Raw genomic sequence first — 21,246 nt, 5'->3', positions numbered from 1 at the left:
AAGCGCGGGCGGCCCGACGTGCCCCGCGCCGGCACCGCCCCCCGCCATTGTGCTGTGTCATAACGGCCGCGGGGCGGGGCCGCCGGGGCAAGATGGCGGCGCGCCCGCCCCGCCCCGCGCCGGCGCTGAGGAAAGCAGAGGCCGCAGGCGGGGCGTCTTCGCAAAATGACCTTTATTCAGATTTACAGTTTTACAGTTTAACATGTATGTCCACAAACCTGTACAGACTTCTCTAAAAAGCCAAATGGTTGTTAAGAGAGATGGGTATTGACAGTTATTAAATATTATAAAAATAAATCCATTTCACTAGAGCATTTCTGTCATCGACACGCTCATGCAAGGTGGGCAAGGCAGACACCAGGGGCAAGGAACAGGGAAACAGCAGTCGAGTAAGGCAAGAAGCAGCTTCATAGAAGTATAAATCAGAGTGGACTGGAATTCAGGATATAAGCATTTTTAATCTTTTCATGCTATAAAAACATACCAAGAATCAAATTAGGTGTTAGAACTATTAGCTTTACATAATTTAAATATTGCTTTGTCATACAGTTGACCCAAGTCACAGGTGTTTTCAATGAGAGCAAGCTACAGTGCATTACCAAATTATTGTAGTGTTTAGCATGAGGCCTAATAAACAAATACATATGTTTATGTCTAGCACAAGGACACTCGGGGAACAGTGAAGAGGCCAAGGGCTACACTTAGGAGGGACCCGAGGGGGCATTTGTGCTCTGCCATTACAGAGACCAGCTACTTCATCACACACAACGGTCTACAGTCGGGGAGCTGAAGTCTTTTGCAACAGTTCTACTTTAGAAGAGATTTGGGGGAATGTTTTTTTTTTATTTTTAAATTTCAGCCAAAAAAAAAGTCTCAATGTTTAACTTCAGAGTGGTGAATTGATTTTTAATTATTAAAATGGGATAATAGTCAGAAAAACAACTAATTAGCAGTAATTTAGAGCATACACTTCCTGTCATTAATCTGGGCACTAGTAATTATATAAATGCTTGATGTTTGAAAAAGCTGCTCCCAATTTGCAATATGACATTGCCTCAAAGAGGCAGAACAAGAAGCTATACAATGACCATAAAGTTAATTTTTCACTTCCACTAAAATTTTTTAGTAAAAGTCCACTTATTCCCCTTCTCCAATTAACACCTGGCTTCTTTTAGCCTATAGTATTGTGCGGCTCCCACTGCAGTTAAAATGCTCCCACAAGACTCCCAGGCCCTTTCTTTTACCTTGCACGTTTCAGAAATCAGTTCCACCAACTACGTGTCCTTTGCCATGACAGCTCTCAGTGCACATTGGTATCATCCCACATTTCTTATATCCAATGTACTGCACAGCAACAAGCTGTTAAAGAATTGAGTCCACTTATGTGCAGAAAAAGAACTAAATCTGGGAGGGAGGGGGGTGTCAAAGCTCTAATTTAAGTCATATTTGTCTAATAAGTATCAAGGGACATACAAAATGTAAGTGATCTGACACTGGCTCAGCAATAAAGCCAGAGTAATCTCCAACTGTTTTCTTGCCCTACAAAACAGTTGCCCTAGTATGAAAGTCGCACTTTACAAAAACCCCTCTCTCACCATCTAGAGGTCTAAAGGGTTTTAAGCATTTATTATAATTTCTTTCTAGATGATATCTCTACATAGCTATATTAACATATACTAACACAGTTATTTTATATACAGTCAGTGTATAATCAAGTTATAAAAGTGACATTCTTTTAAAAGGTGCAAAGTTATCAATGTTTTGACAGGTAAACTACTGAGGTGAGATCTGCATTTAAAATAAAACTTTTCCACTTTCAGAGTAAACAAAATTTTGTAGTATGCATCTCGTGGCCAGCCAAACACATACTTTTCATCAGTGATGAGAAGATATTTTGTAAATATTTTCAATGAAGAACAATAAAATATACAGAGAATAGACTTGGAACCAAGACAGAATTTTTACCAAAAAAACCCAATACACTAAAGGAAGGGGAGAAGGGAATAAAGAAAAAAATAATTAAATGATCTTATTTTAGAAGTCTTCCCAATTTTTTTTTTAATCCATGAAAATGCTATAATGCATTTCAGATTAAACATGCTGCTACTATCTTTTCATGGTTTTGCATAATGAAAAGGGGTTAGGTCTTCTGAATTTAAATCATGACTTGGAGAGAGTTGCTAACCTGTACATTACTTCTTATAAATAAAGTATTTCTTTAGCAATTTCTATACCACTTTTCCATTCTGGCAATTTCAATTTACACATAATGTTTTAAAAACTCTAATACAACATTGGACATGCTATTTAGTTTAAACAAGTTTTGAACTCTCATGAGATTTTAAACCAGCTTAATATATGAATCCTTTCAAGCCTCACCTACATAAATGGTTCCCTATTCTGCTTACAGTGAGTTTAGAAAGGGGGGTACAGTGTCTGTAAAAGCCATTATAGTTAAATTTTTACAAAAAGGCTGAAAGTATTTTTATGCTGTTCCATGAGGATCAGCAATGTCTTTTAAAAGCCAAGTGTCTATATACTTATTAGGAATATTGTCTGCACCATATTTCCAAGTCTAGGTTTTATGTTCGAAAGACTGCAATCAGCATAAAGTCCAATTTCTGGCAACAGAATGAAGTTGCCATGAGCACATTTCAGATTATGCCCTTATTTATTGCCTTGAATTTTTACAATTTCTTTTGTTTATTTTTGCAATGAAGAAGGCAACTAAATCCCAACAAATTTAAAGTTAATCTGATCTTTAAATGCATGTTTTCATATAAAAATGTTTCACCAGGGCGATGTTTATTTTCTTTTGTTTTTTAATCCTCTGTCTGGGAGAAGCAATTCTAAATCTAGTCTTTGGATGAAACCACAAGTGCATTTGGGCATCAATCAGATCAATTCTTCCACTAATTCTTCAAGTTGCTGGTGCTTAACACCAGCAATGTCTGAATTACTGTAAACTTAGCTGCACTGCAGCCACTCCGCAGTTTTGCCTGGTTACTAGATTAAAAGCTTTCATAAAAAAAACAAGAAACATTAAAATTAGTTTAAATTGTTCGACCTAATTTTTCAAGCCTCCTTCCCCCTCTCAGAAGTGTACCACTTTGAAGGAAAATGAATGCATCAATACAGTAATTGATCTGTAGTTCAAATAGTTCCAGTATTATATGGCTTTGATATTTCAATATTGAACAAAAAAAATTCCACTTGTATGACAACACGTGCTCACAGAAAATTTGAAAACTTGTAATAGGTATAACTATGCCACAGCTTTAAATGGGTTCTGCTTTTTCACAACATACAGAACAGACATGACCTAATAATGAAAAACATGCAAACAAAAACATCCCCAAAATATGAATGTGTGTGGATATGTCTACCAAGTGCTTCCAAATAAAAGTTTAGTCTAGAAGCATATATAGTGCCAAAGCTGCCAAAAGTAGTGCTGGAGATCTAAGCCTCCAAGTGGTAGCAAGCAATATATTTTACATTGTAACCACCTCAACATGCCTACAATTGTTTCTGAAGCTTCCTGTAGTTTAAAAACAGCATTTTACTTCAGAAAAAGCAGACTCTTTTTAATGCAACCTTCCCTTCTCCTATGTTTTATGCAATTTTATCACAGGTACACAGTTTAATACTCACAGTGTCCAAAGATTGGGAAGATTCTGTAACAGACAACTACAGTTTGAGAAGCTAACATTTTGTGTTTTGTTCCCRCAAGTCTTTGAAGTATTGAACCGTATTGAGAGAGAGAGAGACAGAAAGGGGCCAGGAGCTCCAATCCCCATGCAGTGCTACATACCATCTAAAAACTTCACATACATCTCTTCATGGGGAATAGCAACAGTACTAGATGTAATCATGTTTGTACTGTACTAATTTTTCATCTCTATTCCAAGTTCCCAAAAACTCAGATTCTTCACTGCTGTACTAAGTAACAAGGATATTATCTCTATTTATTTTAATAAAGTTACATAGTTTTCAAGGTTGTTACAAGCTCTACCAGATACAGCATATCTTTCTGACAAAGAAACTAGGAAAAAAAATGAAGAACCAAAGGTCCCTTTAAAAATTAGTGAAGACATGATGATTTTCAGCTTTATGGAAAAAATGCAACAGTATTTAAATATTTGGCAATCCAAAGTTAGTGATAATTAAATCCTCGATTGTTGAGTGATAGAATTTTTGTTAAAATTTACTTAGAAAAGCTGGTTTTTGCTATTAACAAAACCAGAGTAACTGGCTTAGAATGAAATCTATTAACTAGATGTCCAGATGAGATGAGCTATTGGTTCAGTAATTTCAGTATATGTCTGGACAGTCTGAGAAATTTCTATCAAAATAGCCACCTGAGTACAGCCAATCTGGAGTCCCAGTGTATGGGTTAGTGCCTTGATGAAACCAYCTGTAAAGGAAAAGAGAAAAAACAAAGAAAATAGGTAAGAGAGGGAACAGTTATTAAAAGGGGGGGGGGAAACAAACAAAAAAACAAAAACACACTTTACTCCTTTCACAAGACATTGTAAAGAGACACTGATTTTTCTCAGAAGAAAAAAGCCTATTCTCTCCAGAGATATTTAGAACATTAGAAGTACGGCATTAAACTTCCAATGTAATGGTAACCACCCTCTAATTCATCTTTATTTTTTTTTTTAATGTAAAGTCAAGAAGGGATATGAAATGGATTTTTAAATTGCTGTTCCATTCTAAATATAAAGAATATATTGATATTTTTGATCATATATTGATCATATATGATAATTTTCCTTAAAAAGAATGCCAAATTGGTTCCAGGATCCTTTTCATAAGCCTGTCCAAACAAGAAAAACAGTTTTGTTCAATGGAGCTGTACTTTGCACAGAACGTCAACAAATGCTCACTTTTTGACCATATTGACTAAAATCAATTTTATGTTCTCTAGAAGAGATTTTCAAAGGCATTAACTGGAATGAGTTTGTAGCTGTTCCCTCCAGCCTTTGGGAATAAAATACTTTCTCCTCTGAATTTCATGAGATCATGGGAACATCCAAAAGTTTTTGCCTTTAAAGGAGACACCTGCAGAAACCGGCCTAGTGTGTACAACATTTGACTGCATAGCATTGGCATCTGTACAAGCAACCGGTTCCAGAAGCAGGAGCCAAATCACACATTACTTCATGATGCAGTCTATGACTGAGAAGTCACTTCAATGTGCAATCAAAAAGCAATATCTGAAGTAAGCAAGCCAAAAAGTCCTGACAGTTTGAAAGTAAAAAGCCCTGGAGGGCCACAACATGCTACTCAACTGCCAAAAACTGGGCAGGAAGTAGTTATAGGGGAGATGAGACTTAATGTTTTATTCACTAACATAAGAAAATGACCTCTGTAGGGAGGGAAAAAAAAAAAAAGAAATACAGCATTGCCACAGTAATTAATTATGACAGCTTTCAGCGTTTATTGTTAAGATAATTTCTCCAGGACAAAATTATCAGCAACCTTGGCTTCCAGTTACGTCATTTAAACATTGACCCAGCRAATGCTTTAAGTGACACTACAAATTGTGCTGTCATGCAGGAAATCAAGCACACATTGTCTTGAATAAAAAGATTTCAGGCACTAAAACCCAACCACCCCAAGCATTAAATGCATGCCCAACTTCTTCCCCCCTTACCGTGTTTGCCACTCCACTTCATCTTTTGCACGCTCCTTGCGAGCAGCTCTCTGTTTCTCTTCTAGTCTCTCTTTTTCCTTGCTAGCCAGATCTAACAAAACATTTCAATAAGAATTGGTTATTTAGCAAAATAAAAACCCCAAAAAGCAGAAAACAGGGAAAAGACTGCAGAGAAATAGAATACGATTCACTTAAACAAGAGAAAGCATTTGACAATCTCAGTCAACAAAACTAAAGCCATCACTTCAGAAGGGTTGCTACTACAAATGTAGAGTAGAATCGGAAATTTTGGTGTTTTCTCTCTCAGAAACACTGCACCCAGACAGTGGGAAAGAACACAGACTGAACATAATAAACAGCGTTTTTCACTATTTCACCATGTGCTTTTCCTGACAAACTCCAGAACAATAGAGCACATCTGTTCTCCACATGTTTTTCCAGACAAATTCTAGAGCAACAAAGCMTGTCTGCCAATTTCCCCAATTTCCCACCATAATGCAGCATAGTAGCCTTTGGGATCCATCTCGGACACATCTGCTCTCCCAGACTTTTCAGTCAGAAACAGATTTTACATGTTGTTCAAAAGTATGTTCATTAGAACAGGATGGAAAAAAAAAAGAGTTAAGGCAACTTCAGGAATAAGAAACAGAACACTGTGTTCCTGTATCAAGCCAGTTCCCCTCAATCATCCCTCTCAAACTTACTAACACAAAAATATTTCCTCCAGCAAACACGTACCCATGTTTCCGTCTTCCATGTTTCTGATATCCGGACGCAGCCGACAGTCAGTAGGAGCTAATATTGCTTCCATACCCTTTTCTAGCTCATTRAGACTCACAGCAAAACTGGTGAAATTGTACATCTTAAAAGGAAATTAAAGATAACACACAAGTTATTTTGGCAAAGTGGCACTGGGTTCCCTACACCAAATTGATACACCAAAATTTCCAAGAGTAATCACTGAGTCAAAACTGCTCCTCTGGGCTACCCCAAAAGTAGGGTTTGGCTCACACAAAAGTGCTCTTTTTTGGGGGGTGGGGGGAAGGGGGGGGAAATCACACCTTTAATTTTTTAAGCAGTCTTTGCTTCAGAAGACCATAATAGATTTTTCTCCATGTCTGACATTTAATATCATGATTTTATAAAAGAAAAGCCTAAAACTAAAAGACAAATAATTTTTCTCATGAAAGCATGCATTCTTCAATTTCAGAAGACAAGACTCTGGACTTATTCAAGACAATAGTCAAGTCTATATACATATATAGAGAGGGACTAAGCAGACAGCTTGTCATATTATAATTTTGATACTGCAGCAAGAATTGCCAGAACCTGTCAATAAGCAGACATATCAACAGGGTTTCCCTTGAACATTACTCATGTTGGAAAAGTCACTTTTCCAACACTCAACTTGATTGGAACAGTTACCTGTGATGAGTTTGGTGGCCTACAATTTATTCTCCAAAGCAATTTACTGCCTGGTATGAACTGCACTGTGTCTTGAACCTCTGGCATATCATCAGCCTCATCATTTTCAGATTTAATAACATCTTCACTCTGAAACAGAGATAACATTTGGCAGGGGAAAAGGGAAATCATCTAGAGTTCTACAGAGTGACTGCTGAAGAATCTGTTAAAATTCAAGGTTTTAAACACTCTCCAGGATTTCTGCCTTACCCCTTCTGTTTGCTTTTCCTCACTCCATATTTTGTTCCTTTCATTTTCATCTTAATGTCTTGTTCCTACTATCACTGAACAGTCTCTCACCACCTATGTACAACTTCACCTTCTGTTTAAAGAAAAAAGTAGTAAATTCATGTCTTTCAGGAATCTTCTCTCTGGCTTCCCTTCTGCCCCACCCCATAGCTTAATTTTGCCTACATAACTATTACTTCTTTGGGTTGGAATGAGTTAAAACTGTAATTTAAACCAATTCCCACAATGACATAGGAAAGTTAATGAATAGGGCCATGTCTGCTCTTGGTTAATACTTCATCACTTGCAAAAAATTTTGATGCTTTATTAAAAAACAGATATGCTCATGCCCTTCTTCCAATCTTTGTTTTCCTATGATCCAAATTCTAATAACTGTTATCACTGCCAGTTTTCTCACTATGAAGGCTTTGTACTTAAGTTTATAAATAGTATATTTCTCTCTAAGTTCCTTTGTTCTCAGAATCAGTGATGCACTGTTATGATATACATAAAATCAAGAGAGGTATTCTTCAAGAGGCTGTTCTCAGTAGACTAAGTCACAGCTGCCCTATTCCAGGCTCCGTTTAGTTGTACATAATAAAAGGACAACAAAAGAGTTCATTTACAGCTCATCTAGGAGTGCAGTGAGCTCTTATGCTCTCAAGCACAGAAAAGTATTGCCTTTTTATCCCCACATCCCAGTTCAGACATTCTTCTAAGAAGCTGTGAGGACCTTTAGGCCTGCCACTGGAAAAGACAATGATGTCCTTGTAACTTAGATTTCTACAGTCTGCTCAGCTGCTGACATCTGAATAAAAATTTCACTATGGCTTCCAACTACCAAGTGAATCTTTACAGGACCCTCTGACATTAAAACAGTGTGACATTCAACCACTGGTCTTAATTCTACTTACTTTTATCATTCTTTTCTTGGAGTGAGCTGTCACCTCACGTTCCTACTATTCTTAGTGCCTCCAGGGAGGTAGAATAACTACTTAGTTTAGGGAATTAAGTGTTTAAGAACACCTGACCAATTCTATCTATTTCAACCTAACAAAAGCCACCTTTCCACACCAGGACTCACGCCCCAACTAAGATTATACAGATGCACACATGCATTGCCTAAGCTGCACTAAGAATTCAATGACTGCTTTTAAAAGGAAGAAATATTTCCCAGGGTTCTGGCCAGCATTCCCAGGCTCAGCGCTACAAAGAAAGAAAGTTGGATGAACATCAGCATAGCAGTTTCACAAAGCTGGACTACAGTTTGAGTTTTATGTGGGAGCAAAAACAGGACGAAGAGTTTTACTTCAGCACCTTGCTATTTTATTTTTATTCTACTGACCATTCTGCTGATCTCAATCACTTTTGTGATGGCTTTATCTGTTTTAGGAAGAAAATACAATCTGGTTCTGTGACACTTGGAGGAAAGAAAGAGACRGCACAGAGCACAAACATAGCAGAAAATAACATCTTCCTCACAAAGCCAAGAGGCAGGCAGAGCACGTACAAGTTAAGCATTCTGTCTACAGAGGAGCAGGCCAGACAACACAAGCTGTAGCACCAGATGCTTTTTGATCTAGTTGAACTGCACAAACCACAGATCATCTGGCAGCTTCCCCAGCCTACCTGAAAATCTGTTTCCCACATACTTGGTTCCTGCCATCAGCCTGATCTATAGGAGAATCTGACTGTCTTAGGACATGGACAGCTAAGTTATAAATGCTCAGAGGATTTCACCATAAGAAACTACTTAAAGCCACCAGAAGSGAAGCTGGAGACAATAACTTCCTAGAGGGACAATGTCAGAGTTTCCTTCTCTCCCACCTTTTTATTTTTTTCCTCCTCTTTTCTTTCTGCCCCATCTGACATAGCTCATTTATTTTATTCAAAAAATACTCTATTAAACAGACCCAGTTTTACATGCTGGAAAATGGYTCCATACAGTTAAGATTCTAATTTCAAATCATTTGGTTTGAGTATTCATTTTTTAAAAAGACTATTTCAGACTACTTTCCATATCAACATCTGGTTTACTGTTAGATGGTTCCCCATCTAAATATAAATTCAACAGGAAGGAGGGGAGGAAAGAATTGATTTTCATAAGTTGAACAGAATCCTACTATTTAAAAAAATTTTTTTTCAAAAGTCAAAATAAAAATCTGCACCATGACAGAATCCAGAGCAAAAAAACAAGGCCTGTTGTTGATCTAGATTCTTCTCATGTAAATGTTTCCCACCCCCAACCCAAGTTTTGAGCCTCTTGAACTGAAGCTATTCATTCTTAACTTTAAACTATCATTTTCATTTCAAACAAGCAACCAGGCTCTGCAAGACTTCTATTGATATCAGGAAACCCAGCAGTCCTCTGTTGAATCTTCCAACATTTTGCATTTTTCATAAAACACCAGGCTTTTGCAGTAACTTAACTGAACAAGACACTCTGCTTATATGTGAAGAAAAAAAAAAAGGAAAGAAAAAAAAGAAAACCACATGAGTTTCTAGACCCTCTTGTTGTCAAGCCTCTCGATGTGAGAAATTCTAAAAGGTCATGTCAACAAAACACAAAGGTACTAAACAAACAAAAAAAAGCATATAGTTACATTCTTTCTTTAGAACCCCCAAATCCTGATATTTTCACGTCTGGAGTTGGCAACAAAGCCACTTTCCTTATTCAAGGACAGGACAACATCAACTTGGGAGTTGATATTTGATGACTTCTTTGATAAATCCACTAGCAAATGCTATTTCTGTGAGCTCTCTAAATACCAGCAGCTCTCACTAAAGCCAACACAAGTTCAAAGTGCACTGCCATCTCATGGGTCTAACATTGCACCCCCGCCAAATACAGACTGTTTTAACCCTCCATTCACCACCACCTGCCTACTTTTGTAAAGATGATATTGCTACGAGGAGATATTTTCCTTTCATTTCTCCTATTTCCATATCTGTTCTCCCTAAAAAATCCTGACATCTTACCGGCTTCGGTTTCTTCTGCTCACCACCTCTCTTTTCATTCTTTTTGTAAGCTTCATATGCGGTGGGATCAGTGCACCATAAGCATTCTGTCCACTTGCCATAGATCATACACAGCTTCTTTTTGCTGTAGAGTAAGCAAAGGAGAGACTTAGCTTTTGCTGCTTCATTTCTAGAAAGCCTTCTAAGCTAAGTCATGCAAATTCTGATCCTTATTAAAYACCCAGCTTCCTACTTGGCTGCATTTTATTTTTGCTTGCAGATTTCTTAGAAGCCAGAAAATCTGACTAATGCCAGGAAAAGGGTTCAGCTTCTTCCAGTCTTGCTGGTATTCAGTCCCGCAGAACATATCTTCATGAGTTAGTCATATGCTTTTTTGTCAATTAAAATATGAGTGTGTGTGCGCAGAGAAGCCAACAGAGTAAGAGAGAGAGACCCAGGGCCACATGACAGGTTTTGCTTTCATTAAAAGTTTCTAATAACTGTATTCTCAGTATTCTCAGTATTTTAAACTAAAGACTAGAACTGTGAATATGTTAACAATGAAAATAAATCAGTTGCAACTACTCTGCATTTTCCCTGGATGCCTTTATTTCAAACCACTGGACTTTAGAGTTTTCCTAATATGGCTTGAAAAGTCAGTATAAAACCACTAGAATCAAGGGTTTTAATACTGACACAGAGAACAGAAATGATTACAATCTACATTGCCRGGAACTTTGCATCCACATTGGTTGTGGTCACCATGCCAGCACTAAAGAAATGCTACAGGGCTCAGAAACAGAGAAGCAGAGAGGCTTTTATCACTCACTTTTTGTCCTGAATGTATCCCTCTACTTTGTGAAGCTCTTTCCCAAACAGTCCACATGGTTTAAAATTAAGGACACATTTATCTCCAGTACTGTAAAAGAAACAAGAACATTTAAAAAACAAAGACTTTGAACCTAATAAACAAAACTTCCTGTGTATCTGACAAAGCAAGCCCCTATATACGCTAATAAGTTTACTTTGTTTTCTTTATCCACGCTTTAGTTTCTTTCATATACGTATAGTTAATTGGGGGGAGGTGGAGGTCTAGTTATTTATTTACTTATTTTTCTTTAACTATAGTTTATTATCTGACCAGAGCATTAAAAGGCACACAAATTTCAAAATCACACAAAACTAAAAAAAACAGTAAGAAAACAATGTGGACGTAAGGATATCATAAGCCTGTGAAAGCCAACTGAAAATATGAATAGACTTCTGAATTTCATGTATATCTAAAATTTACTGAAGACATTAGGAATAAAATGAATGCAGTCCTGCAGACTGCCTAATCCACACCATTAACACACCATATTTCAAATTAATATTTTTTTCACAACTAATTTTTAACAAGATACACAGAACTTTTATGAATGACCTACATAGGAAAACCAAGGTAAGTGCATTGAAAAGTTTTCTCTAAATTGCACTTGTCAGAAATTCTGAACTAAGATTTTTACAAACATACACCAGCATTGTATTTCAGCATCTTCCTTACATCGAGTTGYACACATATGCAGATAATCGCCCCCAGTAAGGCATCTGGCCAAGTTTCTGTCAGGCATATAGCATACAGAGACCATCTTGGGTCTTTTATGGGAATATAACTGAAAGAATTGTAGATCTGACATTGTAAGAAGTATCAAAACAGCAGCCCTGTTGAATTAAAGTTCCCATTTATTGACCAAAAAACATGGGCAGAAGTAGCACAGTTTTCACAAAATTCTCTCCCTCATCATTACAGGAGGTAATTTTCTCCTTTATTTTATAGCTTATATATGGGCAGTTAGCAGAGCAACTGACATGCTCTAAATTCACATTATTCTACTTTGCTGTCATTTTTCTGTGTTGTACCCTTAATTTAAAACWTCCTCTGCTATGAAAACTACAAAGAGTGCCAAATCACAAGGAACATGATGGAGGTCCATTGCAAGCCTCCAACARCTATTCCCATTTAACTATTCTGGGGTTAAACGAAGTTTCAATTCCCCGTCAGTAGGGCTGAATTTGAACGGGTACTCACAAAAATCTCAGTCTTTGTATCCCATACGCCATCTAGCCTATTGCATTTTCATTCATATCATTATAATACTAAGCCCAGTCCAATGAATAGTAAACATTTGTCAGATGAAAAAAAACAAAGACTTTGGACCTAAAAATGAAAGCGCCCTGTATCTGACAAAAAGCAAGATTATCTGCTTTGTAACAACCGTGAAAATGACCATGCAGCAGCCCCTACAAGCCAACCCTCAGTTTCATGATCAGTGTTACCTGTGATTTACAATTTCTACCGTTCCATATTGTTCTAACCACAGTTTACCAATAATTACATTATGTACACAACAAGTTGGATTTGTCCATGTGTAAGCTTCATTATGTCTGTAAAGAAAAGAGAAAAATAAATCCATTTCTGGCACTTGAGATACAACGTAAACCTATTTTCAATTCTATTTGAGGCAGGGCAAAATATTTAGTACTCCTGGGGACAGCAGACAGTTAACTTCAAAACAGAAAAGCAGMAGACTTTTCTTTATAAACCAACAGTGTGTTATATCTAAACATCAGAGCCAGTTAATAAAGCAATATCCCCCTTATTTTTCTTGCTTCTTATAGAGTTGAAGTAGTGTTTTAGAGTTGCTATGCTTTTGATTACAAATTCCAGCCCAACATAAACAATAGTACAGGAATCCATCTTTTTCATTTGCACCTCTGAAGTCATACGTGATATAACACAATGCTCACATGAGAACTGGACTGACAGAATAATGCATGAAGTCTTTTATCCAACTACTGCAGCAGCTTTGCAAACTTCTTCCCACAAAAACCTTTATTATAAACCTCTACCATAATCCAGAGAGTACCTTTTTGTGATAAGAAAGTAGTTCAGCCTTCATGGCTGAAAATGAGTATTTTTAGTGAGACTTCCAGAAGGGAGGTTAGTCACTGTCAAGGTTTGAAATGAAGACACTCCTCCTTAAGAGTTAGTCAGACTAACCCACTTARACAATTCTTTATACAAACACTGGGTGGTAAAAGCTATTGAACCTGGAGGGAACGAGGTGAGTCAGCAAACTAGACAAGGGCACTGAGCTGCTAACACCAAGACCCTTTCTCCCAGGCAAGCTGTGGAAGGGATTAGAAAGAAAGCATACAGAGGGGAAAAAAATTAAAAGTGCAGCTGTTTCCCACAAATATGCCAGAAGTCCATCAGTACCTGAAGCCTGCTCCAGTGTCACTGAATGCAGTGGGATTTTGGTTTGTTTTATTTAAATAAACCTTCTGTCCAAGGCCTTTACTTCAACACAATCCAACACATTACCAAGTATGGGGGTTTTGTGGTGGTGGTGGTGGTGGTGGTGTTTTGGTTTTTTTGTTTGTTTGTTTTTAAGGGTTTGGGGGTTTTTTTGTTTTTTGTTTTTTAAATCAGTGTGACACCATGGCACTATATTCAGGCTCCATAAATATGACATTTAAAAATCCAATTTATTACTCAACTCAATCCTTTCCCCAAGATTTACTGAGAAGAACTAAAGGAAAAGTCCTAGAATTGAAGAACTCTCCACTTCATTTTTTTTTTTAAACATGTTTTGTAAAAAGCTTTAGAAAGATGAGTTAACAATTCTACATCCTTAAAAGAAACTATTCTGTAAGTAGTCAAAATGTTAAACAACCGGTTTCCTATCATCACTGGCTTGGCAGAGTCAAAGTCCTCTATTTTCACTCATTTTCAGTACTGATGAAAGAAATGCTAATGCTACCTGGTAAACAATCAAGATATCTAAGGAAAGTTTGCAAACCCAATTTTAATACCAAAAATATAGAAAACAAGCAGTGTCCTTTTTGTGATAAATGCCTTATGCTACTACTTCCGTGGAGTATTCATGGAACACAAACATTAAATGTCTCCAACTGTTCCGGCAGTTCCCAGTACAGTGCAGATCAGTGAAGTCTGACAATTTTCCACGGCAAGCCGTGCAAGTATACTTTAGAACAATGACTGCTAAGAAAAAGAAAAGGTTTATCACATCAGCCTTAGTACAAATTTTTATTCACGAACTACTTGATAGCAAAAGCTTTTCATAGCATAAAATTTAATACAAGGCACTCATGCCCAGTGCTGACAAATTGAGGCATCTTAGTGTATGTGCTGGAGGAGTGAGGAAGAAGTGTGCTTTCTAATGCGTGTTTTGAAAATACAGTCATGGTTAACAAATGCAGCACTTAGGCTGACTTTCAATTTTGTGACCTAAACAGTTATTTGTTATGAACTCAGTTCTGGAGTAGTTCTCAGACCTACTCAAACCAATAAAATAATAAGAATCACAAGATTAAGTGGTTCAAAATTTGAGTTCAAAATTGAGTCTGCTACTAACTAAGAGATATAACCAATTAGAAAGAAGCCTAGAAGTAATCTGGAAAGGCATTTGTGATTTTATTAGGAAGGTGATCACACACAAGAAAAAGTGTTAAATAGGTGATAGAAATCCTGATGAATTCCTCAGGTTTCCCTGTATCATAAAGCAACTATTCTGAAGTGATGCTTTCCACAAAAACATATAAACACATTTTCAAATGATCAAAACCAACTATGAAATTTAAAAGTACAATGGGCTTGAATAGCCTGGTAATAGAATTTTAGCTCTTTATTTAAATTTTATGTGCCTTCAAGGAAATGGTTTTCAGTAGCATTCAATTTTTAAGAAATGTTAATTTTCATAGTAGAAAAACAGGGTTTAATTGCTGCAGCTGTGCAAGCATGACATAATTCCAGCAAGAGAGCCCTGAAATTAAGCAGTGAACAATRACTTGTAAATAAACCCTTACAATCCTTTTGACAAGAGGTTTTCAGAAACTCGTCTATGAGGAACCAATAGGATGTCATCACCTATTTTTACATAACTAAATGTTAAGAAGATAAGCATAAAAATATTTCCTTTTTCTCATACTCACTTTAGCAGCTCCAAAGTAATTGTTCCCCGAGGCTCAGCTTCTATACTCTTCCCCCAGAATTTTAGTTTGGGGTAGATTGATCCATGAAAAACAAAGTCCTTATTGAGRCCTTCAGAATAAAATGCACTAATAGGTGGGTGGTGGCTGACTTGCTCAGATATAAACCTAAAACCTAAATCCTCCCTTTAAAAAAAAAAAAAAAAAGGGGGGGGCATTGAGTGGTTAATCAACAATTTTTAACATTACAGCAGAAAAAAAATTAGTTGGCACTTGAAGGGGAAAAAAAAAAGCCTTAAGGATTTTTACATTAAACATGAGATTTCTCTTTTTCTAGTTCCATGGCGCACAATCAATAAAATGAAGGAAACTATACTCTGTGAACACCTTTTCTCTTACACCCCAAAACAACCCACAATCAAAACTCCTAAACGACTTTTACCCAGAAAGGCATCTGAAGCTGTTTAAAATAACTGTTGAAAATTCTGAAGCTACTTGGGCAGCAGTAGATCTGACTGGAAGTCATTTTCTCCACAACATACATATCACCCATTTAAGCAAGCTAAAAGTCTCTCAACCTAACTCCTGTATCTGACATGTCAGCAAAACACTTTTAAAATTAGTTAACCACTAGTATCTGGTCAGGAGAAATCTCTGTCAGAAGAATATAGACCAATTTTTCTTCTGAATAATTCGAAGAAAACTCTACCTAAAGGTAGAAATAAAATTCTTAGTTTTATAATAACTTCTCAAAGATTGTGTGTTAGTCTGGGGAAAAAAATAGCTGCACTTCAGAAATGTATTTTAACAGATTTTTATTTATTTCACTGCATAAACAACCAAACTGGCACCACAGTTTGTTAACAACACAAATAGTTCCCAAYTTAAAGTAATTATTACCTTGTTAATTCATAGGTTTCTCCTAGAAGTGGGTTAAATGGTTTGCCAGTTCTCTCCCACTGAGAAGCTACAGCAGAAACTGCAAAAGCAGCTACAGCCTAAAAGCAAATAAGAATAGATTATGAGAACAATACATTAAAACTACAACTTTTGTATATTATATTTCCATATTACAGTATTTTACTATTCGTCCAAAACAAAGGAACTATATATTGCTTAAGGTTAACACATTTGTGAGCCATAGGATTTAAATAATATAGAACCGGGGAAATAGATGCAGTTAATAAGCGTCTCATTTCCAACCAGCAATCGTTTTCTCTAGTACTTTGTCAGGGTGCACTCTGCCTCTCCACCTACCTCTAAAAGTACAGCTCTTTTTTTTTTTTTTTTTTTTTTTTTAAGATCTATTTTTCCCCTATTTTGACTGTCCCCCACACTTGTATACTGGGAACAAAGTCTTGCTTTTCCAAGTGTCAGGCAAGCATCATTTCTAATGCAGATGGGATGTTTCTTGAATCCTACTAGCAGGTACAAATGACACTTAGAAGCTCTCACAGGCTGATAAGTAGGGGTGTGTGTTATACGAACACAGAATACAAGATGTACACTCCAATTTCTCTTAACTAAAATAGAGCTATGAGCAATACCAGTATACCCTAACATACACTGGCCTGGTAGTATCATGTCCAGTCCCTTACTGTGAGACTAGTCAGATACTATATTCTACCCCTCAAAACAATCCACTTTGGAGAAGAACAAAAGAATGATAAAGTTTGTCTATGTCATAACAATTTTCATGTTAATTTAAAAAATCATGGAGCCACTCAACAAATCAATTTAGAGTAATTTAAAGGTAAGATCTCATCTTCACAACACACACAAACACAAGAAGAAAGTTACGGTTAAAGCAGTACTGAAAAGGTTGAGGCCCTTGGACATGGTCAGTTGTGGCACTCTCCTGCACCAGACTTTTGCCTCAGTATCTATGCACAGCATCAAGCGTGAAAGTGACCCAAGCATCTGATACCAGCCRCTATGAAACAAGAAATTTGTCCAGAGAGGCCAATATGGGGATTCTTATGATCAACCCCAGAGAATGCAATGCACTCCAGTGAAAAATTGTCTTAAAGAAAAGACTCTGGGAGAGGAACACTTTTTCTGAACTAATCAGGAGGTGGAAGCTGTTACATACCTGCATTCTTTCCACGGGATCTGCATGACTACAAGCCTTATTAATGAGGTATATATGTTCCATATACTCCGTTATCCGTTGAAGGAAACTCAATGGTTCATTGAAGACAATGGGCATCGTAATTTTAGACAGCTCCTAGACAACAGAAGTAAAAGCTAGTTTCGTAGACACAACACTAAATTATCAAATGACAAGAACAAGAATTTTGAAAATAAGTTGCACGTGAAAATAATTAGTTTAGCTGTAGCAGTCTTCAAAAGACATTTTACAAGCCTACAGGATACATCTAAGTATTTCAGATGAAAGAGGCTAGAAGCACTGCAGAACTCTTCAAAATTTGATCAAGCTAACCTAGTAAATTCAAGACAAACTTTACCTTCTATTTTGTGTTCTACATAAAACAGAAAAGGTTAAAATTTCTATCCTTAGCAGCAATGATATGCCAACCAGCTCATTACAAATATTTAAGTACCATGCTTTCCTCTGAAACCCTCACATGTCTATTTACATAAAATCTGACTATTTTAGTGCTGTAACCACAGATTCTGCACTGTTCTGCAACACAAAGCCTATCTGTTTCAAAGAAACAGTCACACAAAGAATAGGATTTAAATTGCTTTAACAGATTTTAGTGGCTTTATTTAAGCAACCTGTTATTTGTGTCCTGTAACAAAGATAGGAAAGTTTTTCATTCCACGTCAGTATCTCACATAGATTCCTAATTCCCAAGCTCTTCTACTATATCCAAGCACRTCTGGTTGTTTTAATGAAGAAATGCACTCACAACTGAGCATTTTAAGCATTTACTCAAGTGCTTACATCTTAGTGGAACGGAAAATCCCAYCAGATAAAGTTAATGCAATGTTTTCCTCACATTGTCACAGGTGGTAAGGAAAAAATGTCACCCCTAAGCGATGTAAATTGATTTGGTTCAAATACAGCATTCTGGCAGCTACGTCGCCCGTTCTAACAAAAGGAGTTTTGTCAGTACAGTTATACCAGCTCCTAGACGACACAAGTTAAGCTAGCGAAAGGGCTTGCTGACTTGTGTGTTGCACTCAAAGGACTGTATGGGCAGACCTAGACTAGATATGAATGTAATTGCTTAATACTTCTAAAAAGCAGCTATGGTAGCAAGGCTCTCCAGTCTAGAACCTCATTTTCATTCCTAATAAAAATGAAGTAGTGAAACATGAAACCCAGTTCTGAAAGGATTAAAGGAAAAGAGTAATGATGGCCAATAGATCAATGATGGCACTCAGCTCCTTTAACAAYGAAGACCAACGTAAAGGTCCGTTCCTGACTCCAGGAATAAATCTTGTGACCCAATTACAACACACGATTAACAGCCCAAACCTACACACCAGCCTCTGTCAGAAGAAACACTTACAGATCCCAAACACTTCTATCCCCTAAATCAGAGGAAAGCAATTTTTCTTGGGGTATCATACTGGTTTGATTATGAAAAAAATCAAAATAAAGCCTCAAATTAAATTCTGCTAAGTACAGAGTAAAAAAAGTGAAAAACAGAGGGTTGTGTCAATCAAACCATATGTGACTATTTCTAAGGGCTTTAGACTAGTACTCATCAGACAGCACAAGAAACRCCAGTCCATGTGCTCCAACAGCTAACTCAAGGAAGGAAACAGTTCCATTTACTAAATGGATGCTGAGATTTAAAGAGCTGCAGTTTACGATGATCCCTACAAATGAAAAATGCATCAGGTATTCTTCTGTGTCCAAGTTTTAAACAATAAAATTAACCAGTTGAAGCTAGGATACCTAACAGCAGCACAGTTCATCCAAATTAACTTACCAGTCCAATGCATTTTTTTAATATGCTCCACACACTAAAATCACTTCTAGAAAACATCGGGGCAGGTAATGATGTCCTGTAATAGGGAAAAAACAACAATTATCACTATCAGTCCCTTAAATGAAGGGACATATTCATTTGTAGGTCTTGAAGTACTTCACAAAAGCAGCAAAGCATTGCTCTATAGCTGACAGAAGAGGCAGACAAGTGAATTGTCTTTGGAGTTCCAGAAAAATGACCTCTTCCAATGGTAAGAGCCTTCAATGCCCCAAAAGATAGTGAGCCAGCACATACACATTTCTTCTTTACTATGCATTACTATGTGTTTACCTGTGTCTCTTAATTCCATTTTCTTGAATCTCTGTCTCTCCATTATGTTTTCCAGTCCTATTGCTTTGGTGTGGATCTAGATCAAGCATTTCTGCAGCTTTATGATTTGCTTCTGAAAAGTCCCCTGAAGAATTGTCAGAATCAAAGCCTGTTTAAAAAAATAATAATAATATCACAGAATCGCTGAGGTTGGAAGGGACCTCTGGAGATCATCTAGTCCAACCCCCCTGCTCAAGCAGGGTCACCTAGAACACGTTGCACAGGATTGCGTCCAGGCGTGTTTTGAATATCTCCAGAGAAAGAGACTCCACAACCTCCCTGGGCAACCTGTTCCAGTGCTCTGTCACCCTCAAATAATAATACAATAGTTTTCCTAGGAGCCTTATCACTCCCACAGAGTGCCACTCACATTTTTTAAACTCTCATAGCAGAAGTACACTCATACCAGGTTATTTTATTTTTAAAATATCAGAGTGAAGAACCTTTATTAAGTGACCTAATTTCCAAGAGTATTTAGAGACAAGTACTGCATTAGAATCAAGCATCCTCAACTAATTTTTTATGCTGCTGAATATAAAACCAATTTAGAATCTTATGAGTTCTTCAATAGCTCCTAATCAGATTAGGTATATTGTTCTCTTCTTCAGAGCTGCAGTGCGATTATGATAATTTTGTTCACTTACATGTTTTTTCTCAAAGACCTTAAAAAATAAAAAAAAGCTTGACTACTCATACTGCTAAGAGATAAGGAAGAAAAAAAATACATATGAAAAAGGGAAAAGGCTGTATCATAATTCAATGGCAAACAACCAGGATATTACAGCAACAGAAGTTTAAGATACCTAACTTCTTTTTGCCATCCATTTGTACAAAGCACGTATTACTTTCCTAATGGTTACAGCAGAAACCTGTGGAAACCCAGATGAATCATTCACTGAGCTCTACAAGCGACCCAAAGTATGACCTGGAATAAGTGGCTCCATTTCCTACAACTTAACTCTATCCACTTGTGAAGTGGAAATACCTGGGAAAAAAGCTATTGGAAATATTGTTATAGCTAAATGCTGGTATCCACAATAAAAACATGCCTTGAACAGCTTTAATTATCAAAAAAGTTAAATCAACAGGAATCTACAGGAACACAAGCTTCTGTAGTCAAACAACTACTCATTTTTCAGTTAGAAAAAAGTGTATGCAAAAATAAATCATCACTATGAAGTAAGAAAATTGTAAAAACATATGTGTGTATATATATATACACACATACATATATGCAGACACACATTTGCACATGTCTAAGGAACAACTGGATTCCRTGCATTGGAATTAATGATTGCAAGTGCAGATTCCTTAAACAATTTACATGCATCTAAAAAAAAGCAGTTTTGGACTCCTTTAAAAAAAAAGAAAAAGTCTAAGAAAAAGGAAACTTCCCATAAAAGAATCCAAACACATCAGAGTAAAGTCTTCAACCACTGCACTTTCAGTGCTTGAGTACACAAAACCCTGTTTTTGCATAAACACACAGGTACAACTCCAGCCAATAACAGCATGACAAGACGACATCAAATATCAGGTCACACTTCTTTCTATCTTGATATCCCCAGGAAAATTACTTAAAGTCAACACTGAAAGAAAGGCTGCAATGCAACCTCATCCTTCATTACAGAGATGGACACGAGATAAGCCCAGGACAGAAGGGGGGGG

General features: G+C 36.8%; 1 protein-coding gene across 4 annotated transcripts in view; it reads right to left on the bottom strand.

The window, feature by feature from the left end:
• Positions 1 to 154: 154 nt before the first annotated feature.
• Positions 155 to 21,246, bottom strand: part of OSBPL2 (oxysterol binding protein like 2) — a 42,958-nt gene continuing 21,866 nt past the window's right edge. For 3 of the 4 annotated variants that reach the window (XM_026080062.1, XM_026079893.1, XM_026079973.1), the window contains 12 exons: positions 19,540 to 19,687; positions 19,210 to 19,285; positions 17,394 to 17,528; positions 16,202 to 16,299; positions 15,305 to 15,487; positions 12,626 to 12,733; positions 11,139 to 11,228; positions 10,331 to 10,454; positions 7,085 to 7,213; positions 6,398 to 6,521; positions 5,660 to 5,750; positions 3,941 to 4,414 (listed from right to left, as the gene is read on the bottom strand). In XM_026080062.1, the coding sequence (XP_025935847.1) occupies positions 4,312 to 4,414; positions 5,660 to 5,750; positions 6,398 to 6,521; positions 7,085 to 7,213; positions 10,331 to 10,454; positions 11,139 to 11,228; positions 12,626 to 12,733; positions 15,305 to 15,487; positions 16,202 to 16,299; positions 17,394 to 17,528; positions 19,210 to 19,285; positions 19,540 to 19,687 (1,409 nt within the window). In that variant the 3' untranslated portion in view covers positions 3,941 to 4,311. Of the gene's footprint in view, positions 4,415 to 5,659; positions 5,751 to 6,397; positions 6,522 to 7,084; positions 7,214 to 10,330; positions 10,455 to 11,138; positions 11,229 to 12,625; positions 12,734 to 15,304; positions 15,488 to 16,201; positions 16,300 to 17,393; positions 17,529 to 19,209; positions 19,286 to 19,539; positions 19,688 to 21,246 lie in introns of all 4 variants that reach the window. The other variant, XM_026079807.1, reaches the window with a different exon arrangement.

The sequence above is a fragment of the Apteryx rowi genome, unplaced genomic scaffold, assembly GCF_003343035.1.
Source record: "Apteryx rowi isolate R43461 unplaced genomic scaffold, aptRow1 scaffold_0, whole genome shotgun sequence".
Lineage (NCBI taxonomy): Eukaryota > Metazoa > Chordata > Aves > Apterygiformes > Apterygidae > Apteryx > Apteryx rowi.
Note: the sequence above shows the minus strand (reverse complement) of the source record. Positions and strands in the feature narration are given on the sequence as shown.